Source organism: Xylaria bambusicola (genome assembly GCF_022495145.1).
Source record: "Xylaria bambusicola strain CBS 139988 unplaced genomic scaffold F5B22scaffold_10, whole genome shotgun sequence".
Classification (NCBI taxonomy): domain Eukaryota; kingdom Fungi; phylum Ascomycota; class Sordariomycetes; order Xylariales; family Xylariaceae; genus Xylaria; species Xylaria bambusicola.
This window is the reverse complement of record NW_025953563.1, coordinates 447,742-467,724: the sequence shown is the minus strand read 5'-3', so window position 1 is coordinate 467,724 and position 19,983 is coordinate 447,742. Positions and strand designations below refer to the sequence as shown.

General features: G+C 49.6%; 8 protein-coding genes across 8 annotated transcripts; 4 read left to right on the top strand and 4 right to left on the bottom strand.

Moving 5' to 3' along the window:
* Positions 1-258: 258 nt before the first annotated feature.
* Positions 259-3,183, bottom strand: F5B22DRAFT_653490 (uncharacterized protein). Its single transcript, XM_047979719.1, has 5 exons — positions 2,734-3,183; positions 2,038-2,607; positions 1,845-1,979; positions 1,028-1,760; positions 259-887 (listed from the first exon to the last, which is right to left on the bottom strand). The coding sequence occupies exons 1-5, from the start codon at positions 2,791-2,793 to the stop codon at positions 730-732; spliced, it is 1,656 nt and encodes a 551-aa protein (XP_047833095.1). The 5' UTR covers positions 2,794-3,183; the 3' UTR covers positions 259-729.
* A 100-nt stretch (positions 3,184-3,283) lies between these two features.
* F5B22DRAFT_37873 (NAD(P)-binding protein) lies at positions 3,284-4,810 on the top strand. Its single transcript, XM_047971249.1, has one exon. The coding sequence runs from the start codon at positions 3,442-3,444 to the stop codon at positions 4,528-4,530; it is 1,089 nt and encodes a 362-aa protein (XP_047833094.1). The 5' UTR covers positions 3,284-3,441; the 3' UTR covers positions 4,531-4,810.
* Positions 4,811-5,318: 508 nt separating this feature from the next.
* On the top strand, positions 5,319-8,941 carry F5B22DRAFT_634890 (FAD/NAD(P)-binding domain-containing protein; the record flags this gene model as incomplete). Its single annotated transcript, XM_047977057.1, has 3 exons — positions 5,319-6,397; positions 7,298-7,487; positions 7,637-8,941. 3 exons carry the CDS (start codon positions 5,319-5,321, stop codon positions 8,939-8,941), a joined length of 2,574 nt encoding a protein of 857 aa, XP_047833093.1.
* A 681-nt stretch (positions 8,942-9,622) lies between these two features.
* On the top strand, positions 9,623-11,588 carry F5B22DRAFT_37800 (CRAL/TRIO domain-containing protein). The gene is made up of 4 exons (XM_047971237.1): positions 9,623-9,664; positions 9,832-10,527; positions 10,686-10,787; positions 10,837-11,588. Exons 2-4 carry the CDS (start codon positions 9,894-9,896, stop codon positions 11,244-11,246), a joined length of 1,146 nt encoding a protein of 381 aa, XP_047833092.1. The 5' UTR covers positions 9,623-9,664; positions 9,832-9,893; the 3' UTR covers positions 11,247-11,588.
* A 78-nt stretch (positions 11,589-11,666) lies between these two features.
* Positions 11,667-14,128, bottom strand: F5B22DRAFT_634888 (cellobiose dehydrogenase; the record flags this gene model as incomplete). Its single annotated transcript, XM_047977056.1, has 10 exons — positions 11,667-11,921; positions 12,015-12,247; positions 12,304-12,382; positions 12,438-12,487; positions 12,545-12,638; positions 12,694-12,815; positions 12,871-13,146; positions 13,244-13,630; positions 13,770-13,979; positions 14,074-14,128. The coding sequence occupies 10 exons, from the start codon at positions 14,126-14,128 to the stop codon at positions 11,667-11,669; spliced, it is 1,761 nt and encodes a 586-aa protein (XP_047833091.1).
* A 264-nt stretch (positions 14,129-14,392) lies between these two features.
* On the bottom strand, positions 14,393-16,186 carry F5B22DRAFT_653468 (sarcosine oxidase; the record flags this gene model as incomplete). Its single annotated transcript, XM_047979718.1, has 4 exons — positions 14,393-14,916; positions 15,008-15,236; positions 15,292-15,894; positions 15,979-16,186. The coding sequence occupies 4 exons, from the start codon at positions 16,184-16,186 to the stop codon at positions 14,658-14,660; spliced, it is 1,299 nt and encodes a 432-aa protein (XP_047833090.1). The 3' UTR covers positions 14,393-14,657.
* Positions 16,187-16,342: 156 nt separating this feature from the next.
* Positions 16,343-17,606, bottom strand: F5B22DRAFT_37743 (Rpp20 subunit of nuclear RNase MRP and P-domain-containing protein). The gene is made up of 3 exons (XM_047971232.1): positions 17,165-17,606; positions 16,517-17,105; positions 16,343-16,409 (listed from the first exon to the last, which is right to left on the bottom strand). The coding sequence occupies exons 1-2, from the start codon at positions 17,235-17,237 to the stop codon at positions 16,606-16,608; spliced, it is 573 nt and encodes a 190-aa protein (XP_047833089.1). The 5' UTR covers positions 17,238-17,606; the 3' UTR covers positions 16,343-16,409; positions 16,517-16,605.
* Positions 17,464-19,286, top strand: F5B22DRAFT_37589 (RAVE subunit 2/Rogdi). Its single transcript, XM_047971212.1, has 2 exons — positions 17,464-17,877; positions 18,121-19,286. The coding sequence occupies exons 1-2, from the start codon at positions 17,812-17,814 to the stop codon at positions 19,168-19,170; spliced, it is 1,116 nt and encodes a 371-aa protein (XP_047833088.1). The 5' UTR covers positions 17,464-17,811; the 3' UTR covers positions 19,171-19,286.
* The last annotated feature ends 697 nt before the right edge of the window (positions 19,287-19,983 follow it).

The window sequence follows — 19,983 nt, the reverse complement described above, 5'->3', positions numbered from 1 at the left end:
TAGGCAGAGGTACTTGTTCCTCATGTCCCTCTTATCCGTCCCAAGTATAGAGGCGTTGCATAGTGGCACTTGAACATGTCGAAGCTTTTGCGGAGATGTGGAGTGACCCCACGTGGAAGGCTTGGCCAAGATCTTGATCATCTTGGTCTGTCTTCCTAAATCTCTAACTTGACTTGAGCCATCATTGGGCCCTGCACATCGCAAGGTAAGCCGGTTCGGGTTTAGCCTGCGAGGCGTTTATATGTTGCCGCAACGCCAGTTTCTACGTAGGTTACTTAGATATGTCATATATACTCAATTCGCGAACATGGCTCGCGAGATAGGTCCCCTACCTAGTACATAACTTAGATGTATCGGTCCTTCATCTACCCTTGAATAATCTCTATTAATTATATTATATAATATTATCACATACTTTCCATTATCCTCTCGACGACACCCTGTTCGTGAACTGCCCGCACGACAAAGAGCTTCGCAAACTAGTACCAAAAGAACGTGATGTGGTATATGATTGTTCCTTAGGACATGAAGTGTCCTTCTGTAGCCCTTATCTCATGACAGTACACAAAATTCTCATGAGAGCTACTTAGTGTTGGGAGACTAGTTGACTCGGCGTCGTAGAAAATTTAAAATCTGGGCTGATTCCGCAAGGCTGATCACCGCGGATGAACAATTCAGGATTACGGCTTCCAGCAAAATATCCTAGTGCCTCGCCCGTGATGATCGCTACTAATGAGAGGACGGCGACACACTAGCTGATTCACGCATTGCTAACATTCCCATAGCACGGACCAAACTTTGAGTTCCGCGCCGTTGCGGTGCCGAAGAGCCCATGGCTGCTTGTTGCTCCCATGACATAGCGGCCCTAATTCCGATAGCGGATTTCACTAGAAAGCCTGACGTTAGTTATGACTATTCCTAGCATGACATGCGTGTATGGAAGACCGAGGCCTAGTAATTATTTTCAAGGGTACACATGCGTTCAGAAGGGTTGAGCTGAGGAGGCTATGACTCCAACGGTACTTACTGCGATTCAGAATATCTTGACTGGCCCGTCTCTGCTCAGTTGTTGCATAAGCGCAGTATGTGACCAGCCGTATCGGTTGGAGCACGACCAATGCAGCAGCCCCATCCTGGGGACCGGAGACGGGGCCTCCGTCAGGACCGCGGTCTCCCATGGCGAATGGCACGCAGTATAGCATATCGTCAATAGCTAAGCGAATGGTTGTCTCCAGCACAGGAATACAGTTCGCCCATGCCGTCTTATCACCAAGCCTCCAAGTCTCCGTCTCTCCACAAGACATGTTTATCACATCGTAATACTCCAGTATACTCAACAGAAGTATCAGACGAGCAGCACGAACCAATATTATGATGCATGCGGTTTTCGGGTCATAATAAGTCCCCCTTGTAGCAAGTTCGCCCAAGGCAGCCGGCATGATCCGGCCAGCAAAAATATTCTTCCAGTATGGCTCAGCCTCTATATCCCAGCTATCGAATTCTTCGAGAGCCTCAAAACAAGCACGTAGCGTGGACTGGTCCGCCTCTTCTGGGCCCTCTTGGCTTCCCGATGGCGATAACCCTCCCAACCCCTGATCTTTCTCAAATCTCGAAGCATATTCCAGTAGGTTGTGCCGCAAACATAGGGTCTTCGTCATCAAAGACATAGCGCGCATCATTGGGTCGAGGAGGCCGAGCAACGCCACTAAGCCTCCTGGGTCACTATACTTGTTGTCTTGATGTAGAAAAGTATATACTTGCTTTGGAATTCGTAAGCACCCATATTCCAATCGCGAGGCAAAAGAAGGCAGAGTGTTGGTAACGTAGTAGTGTAGTGGACTTACTAATCTCAAAAGTGCCAGGAGGAACAACTCAAATCCCCTGCTCGTGCAGAGTTGCTCTATACCTCTCTTTTCAAGAAGGTAGTATAAGCCGGAGACATGTTCGCTCGGGTCACCCCAGCTCTCTTCACCAATGTCCTGTTCAACAGTTAGAATCTACGGGGTTGGGGATTGGGGATTGGAATCGGTCTCTCACTTTGAACATGCACAACAGCAAGACCGCGGCAAGAACCCTATCATCAGTGACTTCTTCTTCGGTCTGTATAGTTTTCCGTAATGCTTGTAGGGCGCGTCCATAATTTTGGTACGACTGCAGCCGAAATTTGTCGCCGCGGAATTGATTATAGGCTGCCATCTGGGCAACGCTTAACGTGGCCAGTTCCAGAACTCCATGGCCGCTGTGGTTGAAGAGGCTTGGAAGGAAGCTCAAATGGCCCGGAAGGCTGTCATCATCATTCGGCGTCACGAAGCGACGAACGAAGTAGCACAATGATACGTCATCGTACGAGACCTCGGGTTGGGGTGTGATGCTAGGTGATCTTGGCCTACTGGCTACCCGTACCACAGCACGATTATTGTTGGTCTTATGATGTTGCGCCCGTGCCGTACCCGGCACAGAGGATTCTTCCGGGCTCTTCTCTGGCCGCGACGAACTCCCTTGCTTCGAGGAGGCCTTGTCGAAGCGGAAGTGAAACTGATCAGAGTAACCCGGGCACGGCTTCCCGTAGATGATGCAGCGCCGACATGATGGCCTACCCTCGTCGCACTAACCCAGAGAAAAGGTCGGGCGTTAGCCACATGTGAGCCTCTAACCTGTTGGAGCACCTGATAGGCGAGGTCGAGAGCAACCCCTCCTCACAAACCCCGACCGGTATGGGACTAACTAACTCACTTTGACCTTGCGCTGTCGACAGCGCTTACAGCCCGTGCTGAACCGACCAGGGAAAACCATATCGGCAGTGCTAAGACACAGGAAGCAATGGCCTGCAATGGCGAAGGAGCCGCGGATGTGGGAGCGGAAATATGGGGATGTGCGGGACAAGATACCCCTAATGATAAGGGAACTGAGATATAACCAGCGATGAGAATGCCGAGTGTTGAGTCGACGTGAGCCTGGGCGACACCTGAGGAGAACTAGAGCGCCCCTTGACTTGAACGCGCCCCTCCTTGCCCCATCTTGGTCCTCGACCCTCCACTGATCCCCGTGTTTTCATTCCTCCAAGTGGCTTAGATTCCGAATATCGCCGCCACGTCTTGGCAGGGTAGAGCAGGTCTCCGGAGCGGACCCTTCATCTACTAAGCTACCCGAGCTACCCTAGTATGCATGTAAGTACATGGACATATACGGAGATGCCTACGTAATATGCATCAAAATTGGCTGCTGAACTTGGCCGAGGTAGTCCGTCTGCTGGACACCCAGGTTGGGAAGTCGAATGGACGTTGAGCTGGATCATCGTAATTAAATAGTGGTTGCGTCAAGAGCGATGGTTTTGCCTACTCTCGCCGTCATGATGGAATGCCATCAATGCTGTGTGGATTCATCTCATCTCGAATATAGCTGAGTACTCGGAACCAGCTGTGAGAGCATCGCCAATTCACCATGCCGTCTTCCCTACTGTACTCACCTGTCCTTGACCTAGGACCAGCACTACGAGAGGTCTTCCTGTCACCGCTCTTGTCTGGGCCGCTTCTCCTGGCCGTCACATATGCGCCTGATGCTGTACGAGAATTGCTTTCGAATATAGCGATCAGACTGCCTGCTCTACAAGGGCTGCTATCCAATTTGGACCCATCTACCGCTGTCACAACTTTGCGCCTTCTCTTTGCTGTCAGCGGTGTACATTGGCTCAACCGGGCTCTTAACGAGATGGCTGCGAATTCGTGGCGTTTGACGGCGAGCAAAGGATGGGATTGGCCAAACGAAATCGCAGTTGTCACTGGGGGTTCGAGTGGCATCGGAAAGCTCACGGTTGAGAAACTCGCGGCCCATGGCCTGCGTGTTGCTGTTCTCGATATTCAAGACTTACCCAAATCTATGGAAACCAACACTCGTATTCGCTTCTTCAGATGTGATGTGACATCCTCTGAATCAGTGGCGGAGACCGCGGGCGCCGTCCGCCGGGAAATCGGACACCCATCCATCCTCATCAATAACGCCGGCATTACCAGCCCATGTACAATCCTAAAGATGTCGGAAGCCTATCTACGGAAGATATTCGGCGTTAATTCCATGTCGCATTGGTTTACAGTCCAGCAATTTCTCCCGCACATGATTCAGATGAACAAGGGCCACGTCATCACAATCGCCAGTCTTGCCTCTTTCGTGGCCTTGCCTACAGCTGCTGACTACTCGGCTTCGAAAGCAGCAGCTCTTTCTTTTCACGAGGCTTTAACATGCGAACTCAAGCACTGCTACGAGGCCCCTAATGTGATGACTACTGTTGTTCATCCCAACTACGTCCGAACCCCTCTCCTCGACAACGTTGCTGACCATCTCGAAAATTCTGGCGTCCGTATGCTTACGAGTGAGCAAGTAGCTGAGCCGATAGTCAGACAGATTTTGAGCCGCCGGGCTGCCCAGATAATCATTCCAACATCAATGACAATGGCCTCTGCTATTAGGGGTTGGCCGACCTGGTTACAGGAGTTGATCCGGGACACTTTAGGTCGTTCGTCTTTGAAGTCGTAAAATGTCGATGTACATATACAGCTGTGCAGTCAACAAGATGGGAAGGAACATGTTGAATATGTTTGAAATATGATTTAAATGATACTTGTATGATAGTAATTGTTTCTGCTTGTCACATAGCCCTACCACACGAGAAATGCGCACAGCTTTTCTGTATCGATTTGAAAGTTGATACGTTGACAATTACATATTCTCTATGAAGATTCACATGTGCATTTCTCTTGTATTCTGCTATGCCTGCTGTAGCTTCCCTGGCTCTGGTAATTTAACGGTAATAAGATAGGTCACGTAGTTACACTACCGACCTAATCTAGTATACCGGTAGTAACGAAATGTCTCACTCACCTTACCTACTTGCATCATCTACTTAAGTAGTTTGCATTTACTACTTATGTACACTACTGCAGTCTATAATGGCGGGTCGATATGCATACGCCATGAGGATACATCACAGTCTAAACCCCCACTTACTATAATGAGTCAAGTGATGACCAGGGTCTGAGACTCACAAGTAGAAGATCTAACAGATCCCTTATTAGGTAGGTACTGTAGACATGGAAAGAATGCCGAGGTAAGTGATGCCACGAGGTTAAGCACCTAGATGTGTGTACACGTCCTCTGTTTTGGAAAGGGAGCCTTGAAGTAAGCCCATTGACCGTTGGTCGAGTTCGGGATCCCACGAGCTCAGCGGTTTTCGTCCGTATTAATTTTCTCAAAAGTCTTCCTTGTCGTATACTAGGCTCCATTACCGTTCAGCCGTAATCTCTAATATTCCCTGCAAATTCGTCATGGCGGGTGTTATTTACATTCTTACCGCTACTCCTTTTTTGCTTGTTCATTACCTCCTTGACATTGTCCGCTTCGTCTCACCAAGGGGACGTCCCCTTAAAGAATGGACTTTCAACCAGGCTGTGCGTGTGCGCACAGTCCGATTACTTCTGGTTTATTGGGCTTTTGCCCTCGCCGGAGATCGGCTGACACTAAAGCCTGGCCGGGAGCGGAACAGGTTTGATGTTTTTCATCCGAAATCACAAATGTATAAAGGTCCTTTGAGCGCCACCAAAATACAACCCAAAGCAATCGGTGCTACATGGACACCAGCTCAACCCTCTTTAGCTGAAGTCAAGAGCCGGAAAGCCACGGTAGTCCTTCACTTCCACGGTGGTGCCTATGTCATCGGTGACGGGCGTGATCATGATACCGGGTATTTAGCCAAAACCCTCGTTCGGCACATGGGTTGCAAATATGTATGCACGCCACAGTACAGACTGTCTACGCACAGAGGCGGACACTTCCCGGCGGCGCTACAGGACGCTGTAACGTCTTATATCCACCTCGTTGAGGAGATGGATATTCCTGCCTCTCAAATTATATTATCAGGCGATTCAGCTGGGGGGAACATGGTGCTTGGTTTGTTGCGCTACATTGACGAGTACGGCCAGGACCTCGGGATTCCATCACCTGCTGCAGTTGCGCTTTGGTCTCCATGGACAGATGTGAGCGCGGCTTTAGATGTAACTCAGGATATCACAAAGTCGCCCTATTACATGTCCGACTACCTGAGTGCCGAGTTCGCACGCTGGGGAGGACGCGCGATCACAGCCTACGGATCAATTGACGCTTCAGGTCCCTATCTCTCGCCACTACACCATCCTTTTCAGATGACTACTAGGATCCCAATGTTTGTAAACGGAGGGGGCGGCGAGGTGCTGTGCGATGATATCAAGGCATTCTCCAAAACGTTTGAGAAACACGGCTGGCCTGTACATCTGGTTGTTTCAAAACACTGTCCACATGACATTCTTTTACTTGGACCAAGGTTAGGTTTTCACAGAGATGCTGAAGCAGCTGTCCGAGATGCGAAAGCGTTTTTCTCTAGCGCAACAACGCTATATCTAGATAGCTCCGATTAAGTACCGCTATTATCAAACTTAACCTAACTAGAATTACGGCATCACTCGGAATTGGCGGGAAAAATAGAAATAACATGAAATTCTTACTGTTGCCTACAACTCGTTTAGCTCCCAGAGAGGCAGCCGGCATCATTGCAGGGACCTTCAAGATTTGCCTGTAGCCTAGGTATTGGTGTGATTGTACGTCACAGATGTGTTGACCTTGGTGATCGACATCCAAGCGTAGAATCCACCATCCCATCGCAACAAGGGGCATCTCGGAAGCAGCCGGTGGTGGATTCTAAATGTCGCAGTGTAGTGCCAAGGGTACATCGGCGCGAAAACAGTTACTTGTTGTCAACGCTGTACATAATGTACCCTTTGATCGGACTCGGTTTCGTTTACACAGGTGGAAAAATAAGCGACTCATTAGTAAGCTAAAATTAGCTGCCCATGTGCACCATGCACGGAGATCATTCCTCCTTTGGGTGGAACTTTGCGAAAGAGCCTTCACAACATGTATCAAACACGCGGACGTATTCCTGCCCTTCATCTAGGCAGACGCAATTGCACCTTCTAGCATCCTATACCTCGACACGAATATCGCTCTTCTGTGAAATTCTGAATGTTGAGAGAGTCGTCATGGCAATCTTTCGAGACGTTCCGGGGTCCTGCGGATGCGTGTGGATATCTACTAGGGGTATCTTATGATTTTCAATCAGGTCTAACCTAGGTGGTCTAGTAGTTCCGTGACTAATTTCATCGTGAAGTTGTGATATTGATCGTCATCAAATACTTACTGTCTGCCTTATTCTTGAATGCAAAACCAAGTGTCTCTTCCGAACTTTTCGTTATACCGGCTTAGCGATTCCAAGCCATCAAATGGCTATCAAGCTTCAGTCTAATGAGCCGTCGCCGGCTACCACGCTCGTAACCATGGACTTTGACGTTATAATTGTCGGGGCAGGTATTTCTGGGATCAATACAGCCTATCGTCTTCAGGAACAAGGTCCACCTGGTATGAAATATGTTATCCTTGAGAGTCGCGATTCTATGGGAGGTACTGTAAGTCATTCCTTGAGCGATTGTCTCTTCTCTTTAGGCGATCAATTCGTGGAAGATTTTGAAGGCGGATTTGCGTTATGGAAATCTTAACTGCTCCTGAGACTATGGTATATCTAAAAAGATGTGATGACTAACCCCGAGAATTTCAGTGGGATCTGTTTCGGTATCCTGGCATCAGATCCGATTCTGATGTCTACACATTTGGCTTGCCTTGGAGTCCATGGAAGGGAACCAGTACCTTTGGCAGCGGAGACGAGATAAAGCATTATCTTATCCAGTCAGCCAAGTCTGTTGGTATCGATCAATATATCCGATATCAGCATAAAGTTGAGACCGCAGACTGGCACCCTGCGGAGCAAAGCTGGCACTTCCAGGTCAAGGTAGCAGGCAAGGAGAAGCCTGTCATCTTTCGATCACGCTTTTGCCTTCTCGGCACCGGCTACTATGATTACGAAACCCCCATGCAAACCATTATCCCGGGCATCGAGAACTTCAAGGGCAAAGTGATTCATCCCCAATTCTGGCCAAAAGACTACGACTATACAGGGAAGGACGTCGTGATCATAGGTAGTGGGGCTACTGCAATTACCATTCTTCCGTCTATTATCGACAAAGTCAAAAGTGCAACCATGTTACAGAGAAGCCCTGGATACATATTCTCTCGTCCCGCAAGCAATTTCTTGACAAGACTAATGTTTGCCATTCTACCGTTATCAATAGCACACAGACCGAACAGGATTATATGGGCTCTTAAGAGTTGGTTCACAACCTGGCTCTGCAAAAACTTCCCTGGGGCAGCGAAGAAGCGCATCAGGGATTTAACAATCCAACAACTGCCTTCTAGCATCAAGTGGGATCCCCATTTCAAACCACGTTACAACCCATGGGAACAGCGATTCTGTGCTTGTGTAGACGGGGATTTCTTTGCTGCTCTTCGCTCGGGCAAGGGAAACGTTGTGACCGACAAGATCAAAATGGTCACAGCAAACAGCATTGAACTAGAGTCTGGAGCGGCTTTACATCCCGACGTCATTCTAACGGCCACCGGTTTGAAGCTCAAGTTCGGTGGAGGTATTCAGTTCTCAATCGATGGCAAGGAATTCAAAATTGGCGATAAGTTTTCATGGAAGGCGGCCATGCTCGACGACGTGCCCAACCTCCTTTTCATGACAGGCTATGAGAACGCATCATGGACCCTTGGGGCGGATGTCAGCGCTCATCTTTTCATCCGTCTCCTTCATTTGATGGAACAGAAAAACGCCAAAGTCATCGTGCCTAGATCGTCCAAGCCCATGGAAGAGAAGCCTATGATGAACTTGTCCTCGACCTATATCAAGAAAGCAGGCAGGGAGTTTCCCATGGGAGGTTCCGAGCAATGGAGCCCCAAAACCAACTACTTCGCAGATATGGCAGGCGCTAAATACGGAAGCATTGAAGACCTGTATTTCTCGTAGCAGATGCATCAAAACATAGGACTACCAGGCAGAATACGATACTATCGATACCTAATTTATAGGAGCATAATAGACACATTTGCGCCATAGCTGCAACGATAGCTCTATACACATCAAGTGCATGATGCTATGTAAGCCGGACGATGATTAGAATCGAAGCTCATGCGTAGGTAGTCCTTGAATGACCTAATGATGTACGTACTGCATACATACACTATGTACATAGTCCAGCGCCGGGTGCCGCACATGACAGTACGAAAGAGGATGGCCACCAAAGATTACATCTGACGCTAAAGGGATTCGAAGCAGAACCCTACAAATCAGCAGCTCTCTCTCCCGTGATATCGATCCTGGGGAAAACTAGGCATGCCGAGTGTCTTACTCGGCATCATTCCTGGGGTAAACCGCAATCTGGGGCAGCCCGTGGGGGCGGCTCGCAAGCTCGTCCAGCGTTGGGTAAGGTGTGGGCCTCCAAGCCAGAGAGCCCAATGTAGCGTCAACGCCTCAGCTGTACGGTACCGACCTGCAGCCTCCCTCCAGCGTTGTGTTGCGACGAAAATTGCAGGTCTAGGCTGACTCGTGTTATATGGTATGCCTTGTCTCGGAGGCTTTCATCCCCAGGGTCGCAAAATATCCCCTCATCTTCCTCCCCCAGTCTGATATCCCATCTTGACTCAGTTCAAGATGGCAGCAAGCACTGTGGCTCTGCGCTAATGTAACTAAGTAAGTGAGTGCGCAGATGTCTTTGAACTGCGATGAATCAGACCCCGTGCTCCAGACTTGTATACATAAGAAACGGGACCCGGACCGTTCCTGGGTTTCTTTGAACAAATGTACGCAAAACTTGATCACGATCGATCTACTATCTACATCTAATCGGTCATTGCTAGTTCTTGTAATTAGCTGAGAAACGCGGCTGAGAAGCCTGTGTCGGCTCCTTCGGGCGTTCATCATGACTGTACGAGCCCCTCCTCCAGGTACACTGGGTAATCTCACCCCAGATGAACAAGAGAAGCTCCAACAGGCATGGATCCATCTCCTTCGCCTCTGCGGCAGCAAAAGTCTTGAAGGTGTCAGCTTTTCAGAACCAGTGCCAGATCTCACTCATGAGCTACGGCAACAAATGAGCGACAAGTCTCCAGACACTTTCCGCGAAGGTCTCTGGGGTTTCATATTATCCGAGCACCCAGACGCGCTTGTACTTCGATTCCTACGGGCGCGGAAATGGGACGTCGAGAAGGCCATGGTGATGCTTGTCTCGGCTGTCAACTGGCGTCTGGAGAGGGATCTAGCCGAGACCATCATCCACAAAGGTGAGAGCGTGGGTCTGAAAAAGGCGCCCTCGGCGGACGACCAGGGCTTCATCTCACAGTACCGCTCAGGAAAGAGTTTTGTTCACTCAGTAGATAAGGAGAGCCGCCTCGTCTACATAATCCGGGTTCGAGAACATGACCCTAACGCGCAATCTGGTGACTCCATGGAGACGTATATCCTGCACAATATCGAGAGTCTCAAAATGTTGATGAAGCCACCAGATGACAAATGCTGCCTCATATTTGACATGACTGGCTTTGGGCTGAAGAACAGTATGTTACCTCTAGAGTCACTTCCCCCTTATTTGAGACGCTCATGGAGGTAATAATCACCTGTTGTTGCCACAAGCATGTCGTGAAAGTATACTTGACTCCCGAGACCTAGTACCACGTAACCTTGAAGAGTTATTACTGACTCCAGCGAACTGTAGTGGACTTCCATGTCGTCAAATTCCTAGTTTCCGTCTTCGAGGCGCGATATCCCGAGACTCTCGGCGTGATACTTATTCACAATGCGCCATTCGTATTCTGGGGTTTGTAGCCTCAACTCTTAAACATACCAGCAAACTCACAGACATGCAGGACTATGGAATATGATCAAAGGATGGCTGGACCCGGTCATCGCCAGCAAGATTAACTTCACGCGTAAGAGCGCAGATCTACTACAGTTCGTCCCCGCAGAGAACCTGCAGACTAGCTACGGCGGCAAGGATTCGTTCGAGTACAAATACATCGAGCCTGTAGAGGGCGAGAATGCGAAGTTAGAAGAGGTAGAGAAGAGGGCAGAGATTCAGCATGAGCGGAACGAGCTCGTAGACGAGTTCGAGCTGCGGACGAGTGAGTGGGCGTCTCTGGCAGCTGATACCTCGGCCGAGAAAGAGAAGGCGTCGCGGCGGACTGAAACAGCAGAACATCTTAGTAAGAATTACTGGACGCTTGATCCGTACATTAGAGCGAGGACAGTCTTCCACCGTCTCGGTATGGTGGGATAACTAGGAGCCAGATAATGTTGCTCCACTTTGAACGTGCTTTTGTGTAGCGACATTTGGAATCATACGGATAGGTCATAGCAAATGTACTATTATAACCTCCTCGAAAGCTTCTCCATGGGTATACAATAACGCGATGATTCGGTTGGGACTATGGGATGGGCTCTGATCGAGACCACACGTAGAACAGCAGACTACAACCCGAGGAGCACAACGTACACGATGGAATCAAAATACGAGTTAAAATGAGGAGACGAAGGTAACTCTGGTCTATATCCCGTAATTTAAACAAAAAAACCACAGATATTGAATCTCAATGAGTGGCCTGGATTGTGTGACTCTCCAGAACTGGAGTATATCCAGATTGATTGAAGCTCAAACTCAGTGTTGCCCACCAACCCAATTGATCTTCACAAAAACAGTCTAAGACGCACTCGCCTTCAGAGCAAGGATACGATCCGCGGCATATTCAGACGCGCTTACGATCATAGCAGACGGATTACCCGTCATCATGCCAGGGAAGATAGACGCGTCGACAACGAACAGGTTGTCCATACCGTAGACCTTAGTATCAGTGTCGACCACCGCGGTGCCGTTGTTCTTGCGCCCATCATCCAGCCCTATCTTAGCCGTCCCGACCCAGTGGTTCGAGCAGCGGAACGCGGTGGTTGCAGGGATCTTTGATTGTCAGTCGATCCCCTTTCTCTCCACTAGGGGTCGCGTATAAATGGAATAAAGATAGTGACGGTAGAAATTAACGTGATAACTTACCGAGTTCACGAACGTCGTGGCATCTTGCTTCGGCCCGGGCCGGAGCCACGTCAAGTTCGGGATGGACGCGAAATATCGCTGCAAATTTTCTAAGCCCTTGATGACGGCTGCCTTGTCGCCGGCATCAATGAGGTACGGAGCGACGGCGACGCGGGTGTTCAGCGCAGCGGTGATAACCATGCGCCCGCGTGACTTCGCGCCCGTGCCAAGATATTGCGTGATGGTCATAGAGTCTATGCTTTTCGTTAGAAACATATTTGTTACTATTTCTTTGATGGAGGAGACCGACTTCGTGTTATGCCGTCGGCACGCGCCTGCCAGTGCAGATGCCTTTCAACACCATCTGCCCCCGGGATGATTTCCCAGAACTATTGTGTCGCATTAGTAAAGGTTAACAGAACATAATGCTTCAAGGCGACTTACGATGGGACCCAGATTGGGCGCAGCTTGTGTCAGGATGCCGGTGCGATTCGCTGAGAGAGCAGTCTTAGTATTATTACACAAGGTCATTCACACACAGTGACGATTACCTAGATATGCCTCTGCATCGCTGGCTACAGGCTTGACATAAGCGCCGTGCCAGTCATAGGTTACAACACTAGGGTGGGTAACTTCGATGTCAGTCTGAAATAGGAATCAGTCCGTATGTGTCTCGTTACTCGGAAATGCCTGTACTCACGCCGACATGGTCATCTAGATTGTACCCAACTGGGAGATTAATCCACGAGTCCGACGAGGTCATCGTGGGGCCGTCCTTGGAATTCTTAACGATGTTGAGCTGATCGGTTGGTCCAATCCCACCTTTATCACATTAGCTTGGCAACTTGGTAAAGCCTCTTCATAGGAAAGATCGTACTTCTGAAAAGTAATTTGGCCGTTCCAAAAGCACCAGCTGATAAGATCACGCGGCCAGTACCCGGGGTTACTGACACTACGCCAGCATGCCCATCTGCATTCGGGCTGCATTCGATTTCGACACCCGTGGCCCGACCACCTGTGCGCACTACTCGCTTTGCCGTAGTGTTCATCCACAGGGTAAATTCCTTACGTTTGCTAGCCGACACTAAGTAGGTTGCTAAGGGGCCGCCCCTTTCTCCATTCGAGAACATGTGAGTAGCATGGCCGTACGTAACTACGAGCAGTATTAGTACTTCCATTTTATTTTTGTTTGTATGGCCAGGGGCGTTTTCCAGATCTTGGTTGAGGTCTTGGGAAGCCAGAGTACGTACAATTCTTCTCATTGGGATGGTCGTTGGGGACGACATACTTCCAACCACTCGCATTCAGACCACTCGTCATCATATCAAACCCTTGTTGGAGATATAGTTTCCCATCCGTACTCGGGGTCGTCGTGCCGGGAATGCGTTCGAACACTCGGTCCGTAGGCGCGGCCAAATCCTCGCTTTTCCATCCTTGCGGCCAGAGATAGTCCCAATCGGCAGGATGCGGTTTCCACCACAATCCTGAATTCACCGCGACGCCGCCACCGAGAACGCACCCGGCCATCTGGTCTACATCCGTGCATACCACGCCCGTCGGGTTAAACCAGACCTCGTTCGCGAGGCCAGGCACATCGAAGCGTGTTAGCGAGGTCTGACTGAGCCATGCAGGTTTCACTATGGCATTTGAAATTAGTTTCCGCTGTTGGCTAAGTATGTCATGATGGTTATGGGATCATGAGACACCCCAGCCCATTGTTATAACAAACAGGGGCAGAAGGAAGCCATCGAACATGTCGACGGGTCATTCACTTACTGGTACCACCCCAGATACCAGTCGAGGGTGGTCCCTTTTCAATTAGGAGAACGGTGTGACCCGCGGCTGTGAGCCGATCTGCCAATGGAATCCCGCCAGCTCCAGAGCCTACAATGATGTAGTCGTATGCCTGGTTTGATGTCACGTTAGAGCAAACGGCAGCTGGAGCAGCCAGCTCGATGGTAGCACGTGCGATGCATGGCTGGAAGACTTCAGGACATTATGTTAGTGTACGAGTCTTCAGGAGAGTTGGAAAGATTGTGCCACATGTAGATCTTAACACAAATACCAGGCGAGACCTTACAGAGCAGGGCGGAGACTGCCGCAGAAGCGCGTGCGAGCCTTCGCTGGTGATACATATTGACTTGACAGAGAGCAAACAGCTGGTTACCAAGAGTTCAAGGCGGCCAAGCCATACCAGCCAGCAGAGGCAGTGCGCCCACATTATAAGAGCTGAAAACGCCTCACGTTGATACAAGCCCCATGATATCTCTAGCCTAGTATATTATTAGATGACTGAGAAATCTTGAATACAGCAACCGGGAAAGGCAAGCGGAGCTTGGGTCACCTCCGTGGAAAATCTCCGACTGGCCAAGGTCCCTAAATGTGAACTTCGGTTGATTAGACGGGTTATATCAGGCTCTGCCTAAATGGAACACATGGTACTTAGCCGAGAATGAAAAGTCTGGGGAAAATGCAACGACTTCAGACGTAGCTGAAATAAATTTCCTGTCTAAGTTAAGGTGACAAACCCAAACATTCAATTTCGTGCTAATTAGATATCGGACGAAGGGCATAGTGCCGCTCGTTGATATAATTGACGGATATTCAATCACGTCGTCATCCTTGACCTACCTCAGACACTCCCCGCCCACCGACACCTTGGCCTCAAGCTTGGACGCCATCGAGCAGATCTCTCAGGTCACGTCGAGGCCATTCCTTTCCTGGCTGATCTGGGAGCGGCCTGTCCCAGACCCATCTTTTTTCTAGGTCTGACTCAAGAGTACCATCCAGCAGCTGCACCACATACTGGCCGATTACTGGTAAGAATTTCCAGCCGTGGAAGGAACCACATGTCGCAATGAATAATCCTTTAGAGGCTGGGTGCTGTGAGATTATGAAGTCTTCGGTTGGTGTGACACAGTCCCTTCATGGTACTATTAGTCTTACTAGTCTTCGAGAAAAGAGGATAGTCGATCGTAAAATGACACGCCTAAGGATAGTATGAAGCCACTCACCAGCAGATCCGATGAGTATGTATTTTCCAATTACGCCTCCCGAAAGTGGCTTCACTTGATAGAGCAACATCCGCTTTCAAGGCTTCGGGTACTTCCCACTGATTGTATTCCTTGCCTGTAGGCGGTTGGGAGAAGCTAGGAGTCCCTTGAGAAAACTGGAAGATTGTTTGTCCCCAGAACTTGATTTGATTTCCACCAATAGTTGGTGGCAGAGTTCCGTTACTTGCCCCTTTTAGCGGTGATTAGCGAAGAGGACGAGTAACTTAAGAGAAGCACTAGTATACCTCTTTGAGTTGGGTTCTCTTGAATGCACACGGGCATATCTTTGAATATCTCGGCTGTTTCTTCATCGAGTGTCACCATACCTGTGGTTACACCTGCGGCAATCATTCGCTTTGAAGGACTGAGTGCATCGCAAGAGACGCTTTTGGCAGCCTTATCTAATAGGACAGGGGTATAGGCCCCAGTACATAGGATGGTTTGATCTGAGTTGACCGTTCTTCCGTCCTTGGTTCGAACACCGGTACAACAACGACAATTGTCAAACTGAAGACAATCGATTTCGGCAGTGACATACTTCACGCCTATGTCGATGGCCTTGTTGATTCCAGCCTTAAGAGCATCCTTCGCTGCCGCCCACCCACTAGTCTTGTTGATCAACACAGTATCAACGCCTTCGTAGTTTGCGCTATCGAAGATGTTGCTGTATAACTTACGAGCTTCTTGCACAGGAAGTGCATGTAGTTCAGCGTCGCGACCCAGCTTTTTGAAGTTGTCAAGCACTGCTTGAGCGAAACCGGTACGGCTTATCCAGTAAATGCCCGTCTCATGATAAAATCTACTCCATAGCGGATTACTCCGCCATGCATCCTGTGCTTCAAGAGCAACTAGAAGAACCAAGGTTACTACGTACGACTAAAGGAAGAGAACCCGAGCGGTGGCTGGGCTTGTAGTTGACTCGGATTGCTCACTTCGACAATATGTAATGTCACGATAATCGGCGCGAACCACTTTGTTCCAGTCCCAGGACGCAGCAGGGCGTGTGGAGGCATCCGGTTCGTGACGATCAATCAATGTAACATCAGCATCAGGATATCGGGATTTCAAATGTATCGCAGTAGACGTCCCGAAAACCCCCGCGCCAACGATGATGTATGATTGAGACTGCGGAGACGACATCTCGATCAAGAATACTCATCAATAGAAAGTGCAGAACCAAAAAAGATTGAGGATGTCTGATAGAAGAAGGCTATAGTATCAATGAATGAAGTTCGAAGTCCTAGGATTAGGCTTTGTATTGGGATTCTTATTTGCAAATTGAAGGACATGGGGTTATTAGCTGCGGGCGCTAACTGGTGTACAGATAGACCCCTCATGATCGATAGGTTCTTGGTTACAACATCTGGCCCTATCAGTTGCCCGGGCCCAGTTTTCAACTGAAGGATACCGTTTTTTAGGGACATCCTCTAGAGACAGATGGGAATAAAAGGAATCGCGATGATCGCTGACCTGATGCGAATCCCAGGAGAAGCTCATGGACGTACTTGGAGGTCCAGTAAACATGATACCGGAGGCATTGTATATTGTGAGGAAACGCATTATCGAAGTCTAATTAAAACTTCGAGTGAGCTCATCATCCTGCCCCTCTCAGTCACATCGCCTTCGAGACCGTCTTCTTCTTTGGAGAGAACCTCGTCGACAACAGCCACGCTCCCTGTACGCAATTGGACCACGCAATCCGGCTGTTTCTGGAAGAACAACGCAACTTCGGTGACTTTCTGAATTGCACGTCCAGTGCCTAGCACGATTACTTGACCAGAGTTCTCAAGCCCAAGCCCAAGACCGCCAGTAGAGGCATTCTGGGATTGGTCTTGGATACGACGCACACGTTCGCTTAGTGACGCGTTCTTTTTCTGAGATAGCTTGTTTGTAAAGGTACTCCGCGAGTCGGCCGATTGGCGCAGGTACCTGTCAAGCTGTTTGCGAACTCGAGTGGTCACGGATCGAAATGGTGTTTTCGCTGTTACGTGTATGCGGCGAGCTGAGTTTGTAGATGGTACGGGTCCGGAGGGAATTGGGCGTCTACGAACCGTGGCCCCTAGAATCATTTTCAGCCTAGAAGATAACGTGATCTACTTCCTCGAGTTGCAAACATACCCTTGGGGATAGGCGGCAGCTTTTCTATGGCAGCGCCAGGCAGCTGTGGAAGGGAGCCGTCATCGGTGTCCATCGTGTTAGTTGGCGCAAGGCGCAACGAGATAGAAGAGTCGGATCCTTGATTGATCTGCTACCTAAATCACCCTCCAGGCAGACGTATAAAGAGCTCCGAAAGTGGGCTTTCCGCCGTCATGTCCGTTGATCTGGCATGAGTGTGTGGAGGAGATATAAAATCCAAAGGACCCTTGAAAATTGTAGCCTTGACTTTTCGAGCTGGCAAAAGCCCCAATTGCTAGGTTGGGACCGGTAGCTGGACCGACCCGCTGTACCTACTTACTTACAGCAAGTGCTAGGTGGGGCGCATTAGGAATCTGGGACTCACTCAGATGCTGTAGCATGTATCGGTACTTCGGTTAACGCCATAGACTCGGGCTAAATCATGTAATGGATACCTCAAGGCTACCGGGTAGCGTAGAGTAACCCAAGGCACGGCTCTATCAGCTACCTAACATCTCATCATCCCATCATATCATCATTATCTTCTACTTCAGCAACAGCCTCTCTCATGAAACGGCCTGGTGAGAGAATGGTTGCCTGTTTGCACAAATCCTACGTGTAAACTAGTGGCACATATCACGGCCACGGCCATGTCTGTTGAGATCTGGCCTCCTATTGCGCCAGAACAGCTTAAATTCGAGGAAGATGCTACACAGGTATGGCTCTCTTACATGATGACCCGTCTCTCACCTCGGCCTTCCAATAGCTAGCAGCTCCCACTCGACGTAGTAAAATACCCAGCCATACCTATCACCATGCTTGTAGATGACGACTATGTCTTCGTACAACCATATTCCCAAGCTCCGCGGCCTTCCTCCTTACCCAAACTCTCTCAACAGACTCATCAGCCACTACCCCCAAGCCCTCCTGACTCTCCCTCACACTCACAACCAGCACAGGCCCGCGAGTTGACATGGCTGCTCGGCTCGTTTCATGGCACCCTCCTGTCTCTGAAGCATGGCCTGGAAGAATGCTACGCACTTCTCGCTCCCATCGACCCAGGGAGCACGCTCGTGCTCAGCACACCGCGAGCCGAGCTGGTGAAGGGCCACGTGACTAGAGTCGGCCCCCGGATAGTCAAGGGGACAATACATACCAAGCTACGGACGACTGCTCCCATGACCATCTCCATCAACCCGGCTCATCCCATTCATCTGGCGCCTCTGGTGACGCTGAACGCGCTACTGACGCAGGCCGTGGATCTAGCGTCTCTATGCTTGACCGAGGGAGAACGAAAGAGGCAGACTGACTGCCAGGGCGCAGCGGTATTTCTCTCTTCGCAATTACGCCTTCTAGCCCAGGGTATCGACGAGGCCGCCGCGATTCTCAAGGGATCACCAACAAATATCACCGAGTTCAAACGCCAGCAACGACCTGCTACGGCGAATACGAGTAGGCCTGGCACAGCTGTTATGGAGGCCAGCGTAGTCGGTACCAGCAGCAGCATCAACGAGAGTGGCTGGACGCAGTACTCAGCCGCCTCGAAATCCTTCAACCCTCCATTGAGCCAGGCGCTTTCTTTCCATGTGACTATACAAGACGCGTGCCTGGTGCTCCATCTCCGTGCTCTCGAGCCCGCCGATGCGCCCGTGAACCTAGGCATAAAGCTAGCGCTAGCGATCGGGACTGCGCGGCGTCTAGAGCACGACGAAGCGGAGAAGGTATTCACCTACCTGTATCATGAGTCAGATACCTCCATCGCGCAACCCGGGCTCGGCCAAAACCAATCATATCCAACGCGGGGATCGCGCAGCACGACTGGCAAGAGCGCAGGCGTAAGTAGTGAAGGCGGCGAGGTGAAAGAAGTTTATGTTCGCGAAAAGGTTCGCGTCGAGAGCGCGGATCCAAGCTTGTTGTCCATGTCGACGAAGCTGACTGCGCTCTCGAATACACTGGGTCTGGCTAGGCGGAATCTGGCTGCTGTAATGGGCGAAGAGTTTGAAGAGTAAACTGTGCCTGTCTAGGCGGTGGTGAAACACGCAAACGGCGACTCTAGTTCAATTTGAGGGTTGAGACTATTGACCATTTCAACCAACCACGATATACTTGCAATCCGTAATCCTCTACTATATAATCGTAGCTAAACACTACGAACCAACGATCTACTAAACCGTTCAATCTGGCTTGCTAGCGGTCACTCGTCCGCGTCGCTATTGATCATTAACATATATGTGCATGTCTCATACTACTCGTATTCTATAATGAAAACATGACATTGTATCACATACCACCTCTACACGAGCACTAGCGATGAGATCCCTGACTTCAATGACAAGCAGATACAGCAAGCATCTCTCGTCGTACGCCCAGATTGCCATGATAACCCCACACAAATGCATGTAGTCTAGATGGAATTCTATGCGTAGTAGAGGGTTTCTATTACAATGTACCAACTAGGTAGCTTAAGTGCAGAAAGTACTGGCTTGGGATGCTCAAAGTTTATACCCGGTGCAAGCTTCAATTTTCAATTCTTCCACCATCGGCCAAGTAAATGCCCTACATCTCCGATCATGTTGACACGAGATAAGTACAGATCAAATTTCCTTAACTAGTAAGAATGACATCCAATTCAGGATATTGCGCGGTGATGCTGGGACGTTTGGAGATGATGACTGGCAAATGATGACAACATCAATTGGATGTGGATTCAAGACTGCTTTTGCTTTTGAGCTATGTGATAAGGCAGCTATTCAAGCTGGACCACTGTGTGCAGGAAGACAAAGGCTGGCAAAAAGCTCAAGACAAGGATTTGCCCTTGGTAT